Raw genomic sequence first — 7305 nt, 5'->3', positions numbered from 1 at the left:
TTATTTTGTATTTCAAAATTTCTAAAGTAATCAATTCATTTCATACGTGGAATTCCCTTTTTAGTAGAAATTACTTGCACATGTGGAAATTAATCACTTTTTTTTTTAAATAATCTTTAAAATAAATATTTTATCTACGTAATTTGAAGATATTTTCAAATGACTTATATTTAAGAATTTTAATTATCAATTCGTTTAAACAAAAAAGACTTAAAATATCTTTTTAAGTCGCTATTTTAAAGTCCTAAAAAAAATACAAATTTGAAGTGATTTTCTATATATATTTTATAACTCACTATCTTAATGATTTCAAAAGATGAGTGGAGTCGTTTTTTAAACGACTTACAAAAGCAGAGTGTAAATTTGACAATCAAAGTCGTACAATTTAAGGAACATCTGTTGTGTTTGGTAGTTAACTCAAAAAGTTTTTTGTTTTCTGTTTTCTAATTTTTGTAGTTGTATTGAAAAACTGTTTTGTAGTTGTTTTCAAAAAGATGTTTGGTACAGTTTTCATTTTTGTTTTTGAGAAAGTGAAAAAACTGAAAAAAGTGTTTGGTATAGTTTTCATTTTTGTTTTTGAAAGAATGAAAAGAGAAGATGAGGAGAAAGATGAGAGAAGAGAAGAAATTTTTTTTCAAAAACACATTTTATTTGTTTTCAGTTTTCTTTACTTTTTTCCAAAACAACTTCAAAATTTTTTGAAATTTTTTTCCAAAAACACCTAACCAAACATGTTTTCAATTTTGGTTTTCAATTTTTTCAACCCAAAAACTAGAAAACAGTTTTTGAGTGAAGATTCTTCCAATCTCCTTCATGTAGTAGTGACACTTTTGATAATTCTAAAAATTATGGAAATAGACGCAACATTTTAAATAAACACATGGTACATATGATATTTTCTCATTTAGTAATTATTCATAATTTTTAAAAATTAAGGTTTTTTACTCGGTAACTTTTTTGCAATTTTTTTAAAAAAATAGTCTTAAATTATTTGAAAATCTTCATATATGTGCTTCCCTTGAATAAATCTTACAAAATTTAGATTAATTTTTCTTCTATCAAATTAGCTCCCGCGGCGACAGATTCCGGCAACGGCCGAAACAAAGAAGTCGGCGGCGTAGGCCAAGACGGGTGTGCAACGGTCAACACATTCAAGAACTTGGCCACGTTTTGCACGTTGAATTCGCAATCCGGAGCCGGGAACCTCGACACTCTCTCGTACTTAGCTCCGCTTCCAATCCGGTAGCGAAACACTTGGTCATCCCTCACGAGGAAGACGACGTTCCCGTCGCTGGGGTCGAGGGCGAGGACGAAGAACAAGCGCTCCCGATCCGCCTCGAGCTCGACCTCGTGGACCAAGACCCACGAACCATCATCCCCGCCTACGCTGTCACCAAGCTCCCAAATCAAGAGTTGGAATCGGGACGACTTGTCCACATTGATGTTCATGAGTTGGGACATCCTGAGGCGGCCGCGGACAGCGCCGAGGCGGTACTTGTCTTTGAAATCGCGATTGCGGATGTCGAACTCCGCGAACCGGGCGGGGAGCGGGAGCATGCGTCCGCGCAGCGCAAAGGGGTGGAAGGCGGCGACGCCGTTGACGTTGAAGTTGCCGTCCATCCAATACATGACGCCCTCGGGTCCCGCGACCACCACTTGGTGTCGGAATTCGTAGATGAGGAACCTGTCCTCGCTTACGTGGGGGAACTTGATGATGTGTTTCGTCCACTCGCTCTTCTCTGGGTCGAAGATCACCGTCATGAACCTGTAGTGTGTCCCAAGTTGGAACATCGTGCGGTAGACGATCACAACCCTGAGTCGGAGATATGGAGCCAAAAAATATTAATTAGGGAGCTAATAAAAAAATTAAAGCAAAAATATTTTTTTTTTCTTTTCACAAAGAGTAAAAATAAAATAAAAATTCGAGGGAAGGTCTGTTCGAGCTGAAAAATCATGCGATAAATAATCGTACCATTTATAAAAACTAGGAGGTGAGGAGTAACGCTTAAATTTACTGAAAATTAGAAAAATAATCGATTTAAACGTTTCGTTTGTTATATAAAAACGACTATTTAATTTAGGTTTAAAAGTGATTATTTATTTAACAATCTCAAACGTTTAAGTTAGTTATTCGACAAAAAAATTAAAAACTAGTTAAAATAAAAAAAAAAAAATCGAGGGAACTTCGTCTGTATCTGGAAATTCATGCGGTAGATGTAAATTAGAGAGTAAATATACAAATGTAAATTAGGGTAATTTATAAGAAAGGCAAATCCTTGCCTGTAGGTGCAAGTGCGTTGATTGAAGGCAATTGCGAAGCCGGTGGAGATGGGATCCACGTATAAGAAGCCAAAGGGCTCACGTTCTGGGATTTCTGGGAGAGCTATGAATTGCTTTTTCAGCAAATTGCACACAAAGTACAGTCTCATCCCTCGGGAGAGCAGCACCAAGTCGCCGCACGTGGCTCTCACCGTCAGATCCTCCGGCGACGGAACGAAGCTCAGATCGCACGCCATGGCCTCCGATTCCGATTCCGACTCCGGCGACAGCGGAATCCGGTGGAATGCTCGGAGCTGGACGTCGGAGGAGTGGAAGAGAGCTTCGGAGAGGAGTTTCCGGTGGAATTCCTCGAACCTGTTTCTGAAATAGTCGCTGCGGAGGAGAAGAGAATGCCAGCGCTTGCAAACCACGCTCTTCCGAATCACGCTCCGCGCGTCGGGGAGTCGGGCCAGAATCTCCGTCAGAACGTCGTCGCATACGCTTTCCGTGAATTCATCGGCCATCTCGATCGACCGGTTCTACTTTTTTTTCTACTTTTCCACGCGCTGTGCTCTCTCTGTAAAACACAATATATTCTCTTTTACTTTCTCTCTTTCCTTTGGAAATTATTTTTTTATTGTTGTTTATTTATACCGCAAGTTCTTTTTTTACTTTCTCTAAACCTAAATCAAATCGAATTTGTTAGATAGTGTTGTGGGCCCTCTGGGCCTCTTTATTGTCGTTTGTTGCTTACGTCTGCTTACTCTTTTAAGGAATGGTTAGATTAAAAACGTATTTCGGACAAGGTGCGAATTGTTGTTTTTTTCGAACTTTTATATTTATGGAAATTCGACACGTCAATAAAAAATTGAACGTAAAAAATGTGAAAAAATAGAAAATGAAATAACAATTTTCAAATATTGTTTTCGATGGAAATCCGATATTTCGATGGAAAATCGAACGGAAATATTGTTATTGAATATGTTAATATATATACACATGATAATATATATTTTAATTTTAAACTTAAAGATTTATGGTAACTATACATCAATCTAATATCCAATATTTCAATACCTACAACTTGTTAATTTCAATCACACGTAGCGTATTTATATCCAATACACAAATTTATACATATATGTATATGGATATATCTATTTATTATTTATATATATATATATATTCTTTATTTCTTAAATCTAGATGAGATTTTTAATTTTTTATATGATATATTTTTATAATTTAAATTATAATGTTTTATAAATTATTATTATTTTATTATTTTTTATACTAAGTTTATGATTGTATAAAAAAATTTATTTAGAAATCTTATATTAAACTTATACATAATATAACAAAGTGAGAACGTAGTTGAATGGTATATGTTGAGCATCCCAAAATAAAAAACGACGACATTTGATGAAAACGACACGAAACAAAAAACGACAATTTCGATGAAAAAACGACATAAAAACGAAAAATTTGTACTTCTTCTAGGGTCTGTGTGTTGTCCACGTGTTCTTCTTCATCGTCCCAAGCTTGATGGCCATGTGTGATTTCCACAACCTTCTTCTTCCCATCCTACAAAAAGGTCAACATCAATTCGTGACATATATGTAACGAAATTCAGTCAGTTCATGACATATATGTAACAAAATTAAGCCATTTCGTGACACTGTGTCACGAAATACAATTAGTTCGTGACACATATGTCACATAATATAATGATTATGTGACAGATGTGTAACGAAATACAGTGCTCCGTGACACATTACTCACAAATATAGCGCTTTAAAAAGAGAGTAAAAAACAATACCTCTTGTTGATTCTTCCCTTCATCGACTTGCTTATTCTTCTCGTCGTCGTCTTTCTTCTTCATGTCCTCATCTTTTTTATTCTTCTCATCATCTTCTTTTTTCTTTTTCTCTTTTGCGTCTTTCTTCTTCTTGTCGTCGTCGTGTTTTTTCTTTTTGTCATCGTCATCGTCATTTTTCTTCTTCTTTTTTTCGTCGTCCTTTTTCTTCTTCTTCTTCTCATCGTCGTCCATTTTCTTCTTTTTGTCTTCCTCATCTTTTTTCGGTCTTCTTTATCTTTCTTCTTCTTTTCGTCTTCTTCTTTCTTCTCATTTTCTTCACGCGCTTTCTTCTTATCCCTCAATTATGCTCTTCTTTTATATTCTACTTTCTTTCTCCAATCAGTTAAGAGTTCGATATGATCAAAGTTCTGGCTATTTCCTTTGCTGCCAAAGTCCCCCCCTTTTCCAAAGGATTTCAACTCAAATTGCATCTTTTTCATAGCTGTTTCTACAACCATCAATCGAGATCGTTGACAGTAACAATAACGAAATTATCAATATGAACCAAAAGTAATAAAATAATGCAATTATTAATCAAAATTTCATGACCAACTTGTCAAGAAACGCCATCGTATTTTGTGACAAACGTGTCACGAACCAGGGTATTTCACGTATTTTTTTTATATGTTTTACCTTTGTAAAAGATCAGTATCATTTCACGTGTTTCTTCATAGGAAATTCATTTCTATGAGGAAATTTTGTATCTCATTGCACTATCCTCACACGTCTTTGTCCTAATTGTTTAATACAAAGCATTCATCACTGTCATCCTCCATGACGCCACCATCTCCGACAGATGAGTGCATGAGCCCAACGACGCCATCAACATATCGAGCCTCGCCAACTTTTATGATTTGGAATTGTAAAGAAGACGGAGATAATGTGGTAGCAAACGAGGACACCCTACTTAGAAATTTTCTATCAAAGCCTACAACTTACAAAATATCAACCAGAAAAGTACGGTCCATTTTGATGAGTTTGGTTATCAATACTACAAATATAGTTTTCCGGTGCAGAAGACTTTTGGGTGCGACTATTCGCACCTAAAAGTCGCACCCAAAAGACTTTCGGGTGCGAAAAGTCGGACCCGTAAGTCAAACAAGCAGTGTAAAATTTTCGCGATTTTTTATTAGGTTGGGTGCGACAAGTCGCACCCAAAAGTCCACCAAAACATTTAGGTGCGACTAAGTCGCACCCACTACTTTATCCTAACTATTAGGTGCGACTTAGTCGCACCCAAATGTCTGAAATTTTTAGGCGGTCAAATTTTCCCACTCTCTTTTCAAATATCAGTGGGTGCGACAAAGTCGCACCCAAAAGTACTGACACACATCATTGGGTGCGACTTTGTCGCACCTAATAGTCCGTCACAGGTCATTGGGTGCGATAATGTCGCACCTAAATTCTAGGTTATGATATAAAAGAAATTTTCTATGCGATTTTCATTCATAATCACTCCTCACTCCATCTCTCTCAATCCGACTCTCTCTCAATCTGACCCTCTCTCCTCTCCGGGTTCTCTCCTACAACCAGTCCACCGTCGCTCCCTCCGACCACCACCGACGGCTCTCCGCCCGGCCTCTGCTCCCGCGGCGAGCGACCACCACCGACGCCTCTCCGCCCGGCCTCTGCTCCCGCGGCGAGCGACCACCACCGGGGCTGTCTGTGCTCGGGCCCGCCGACTACCCTCTCTCTCTCAGCCTCGGACCAGTCCTCCGACGACCAGCCAGGCTCCTTCCTCGCGCCAGACTCGATCTGAACCGGCCTCGCTCTTCCTCGCGCGACCCCTCGAAGCCTCTGCACCAAGAAGTCCGTGAGTCTCTCAGACAACAAGTCTCAGTCTCTCAGGCGGCTCCGTGTATGTATGTGGTGTGTGTTTATGTGTATGCCTGACCATGTGACTGAGTGTGTGTGTGTTTGTGACTGTATTGATTGAGTGAAATTGATTTGCTTTCGATATTGATTGAGCTCGGTTGATGTTGATTATTACCTGGATTTGTGAATTTGAAGTCGTTTATTTGGAAATTTCTTGATTTTGGTCGAAATTGGAAAAATTAGGGTTTTGGATGTTTGATTTGGGGTTTTTCTTTTTGTTTCAGTTGGTTTGGCGAAACCCAGGCAGCGACGCCCACGAACTCCCCGTCGCAGCACCGTCGTGCCTCTCGCAGCCTCGCCGTGCTCAAGTCCCGCCTACAGGTTAGCCTCTCGAAGCCTTTTTAATTGTGTTTTTAATTAATTTAGATTAATTGTAATTAGTATAATTAGTCTAATTGTTAATTAGTTAGGTAATAAATAGTTTTTTTATATGTATATATGTAATAATAATGTAGTTAGTTTGATAAAATTGTTAATTATGTAATTGAAATTAATTTGATATAATTATAAAAATTGTTAATTATGTAATTGAAATTAATTTGATATAATTAGTAAAATTGGTAAAATATTTTATGTAGTTGAAATTAATTTAGTTAGTAATTTTTCATAATTTGATTTGTATTTTGATTAGTAGTTTAGTTTGATTAGTAGTTTAGTTTATAATTAGTTAGTTAGTTTGTAATTGATTTGTAATGAATTAGTTAATTAGTTTGTAATTAATTTATTAAATGAAATTTGTTCTAATTAATTTTAGGTTGTTTAGTTTAATACTTACATGTTTAGGTTGTTTAGTTTTGATTAGTTTAGCTTAATTAAAATTGTCAAATTGAAATTGTAATTAGTTTAATAATATGTTTAACTTGTTTAGTTTTAATTTGTTTAGGTTAATTAAAATTTTCAAATTGAAATTGTAATTAGTTTAATAATATGTTTAGGTTAATTAATTGAAATTGTCAAATTGAAATTGTAATTAGTTTAATAATATGTTTAAGTTGTTTAGTTTTGATTAGTTTAGGTTAATTGAAATTGTAATTAATTTAATAATATGTTTAGGTTGTTTAGTTTTGATTAGTTTAGCAACAACTCTTAATAATCGACTTCATTCGTCTTCGTCACTTAGCAACAGGATGTCGACCGCTTCGGGTTCTGGTGGAGATTCGCCACAGAGACCGGATTCTCAAGGTCCGCCACGGAAACCTGATTCCCAAGGTCCTAAGAAATCAAGGGGACCAACAACCGGCTCGACGTCGGCGCGAGCAACACAGGGTGTACCGGGTGCGAAGGTGGTCAAGTGGGACCCAATAAACCAAACA

The 7305-nt window shown here is 36.8% G+C and overlaps 1 protein-coding gene across 2 annotated transcripts; it reads right to left on the bottom strand.

Annotated features, from left to right (window-relative positions):
• Positions 1-954: 954 nt before the first annotated feature.
• LOC149394724 (uncharacterized) lies at positions 955-2960 on the bottom strand. 2 transcript variants are annotated; one of them, XM_089615445.1, is made up of 2 exons: positions 2281-2960; positions 955-1813 (listed from the first exon to the last, which is right to left on the bottom strand). In XM_089615445.1, the coding sequence occupies exons 1-2, from the start codon at positions 2781-2783 to the stop codon at positions 1039-1041; spliced, it is 1278 nt and encodes a 425-aa protein (XP_089471571.1). In that variant the 5' UTR covers positions 2784-2960; the 3' UTR covers positions 955-1038. The 2 variants fall into 2 exon arrangements, with proteins under 2 accessions (XP_089471571.1, XP_089471572.1); XM_089615446.1 differs by having other exon boundaries at positions 955-1765.
• Between the last annotated feature and the right edge of the window lie 4345 nt (positions 2961-7305).

This window comes from Urtica dioica, chromosome 5 (genome assembly GCF_054948205.1).
Source record: "Urtica dioica subsp. dioica isolate 48M chromosome 5, U.dioica_male_clone48M_v1_H2, whole genome shotgun sequence".
NCBI classification, from domain to species: Eukaryota; Viridiplantae; Streptophyta; class Magnoliopsida; order Rosales; family Urticaceae; genus Urtica; species Urtica dioica.
This window is presented reverse-complemented; position numbering and strand designations above follow the sequence as displayed.

Excerpts from the sequence above, each read along its gene's own strand:
- LOC149394724 (XM_089615445.1), bottom strand. The coding sequence starts at position 2,783 with ATGGCCGATGAATTCACGGAAAGCGTATGCGACGACGTTCTGACGGAG. Across the intron at positions 1,814-2,280 it reads CAACGCACTTGCACCTACAG|GGTTGTGATCGTCTACCGCA; the intron begins GCAAGGATTTGC and ends TCTCCGACTCAG.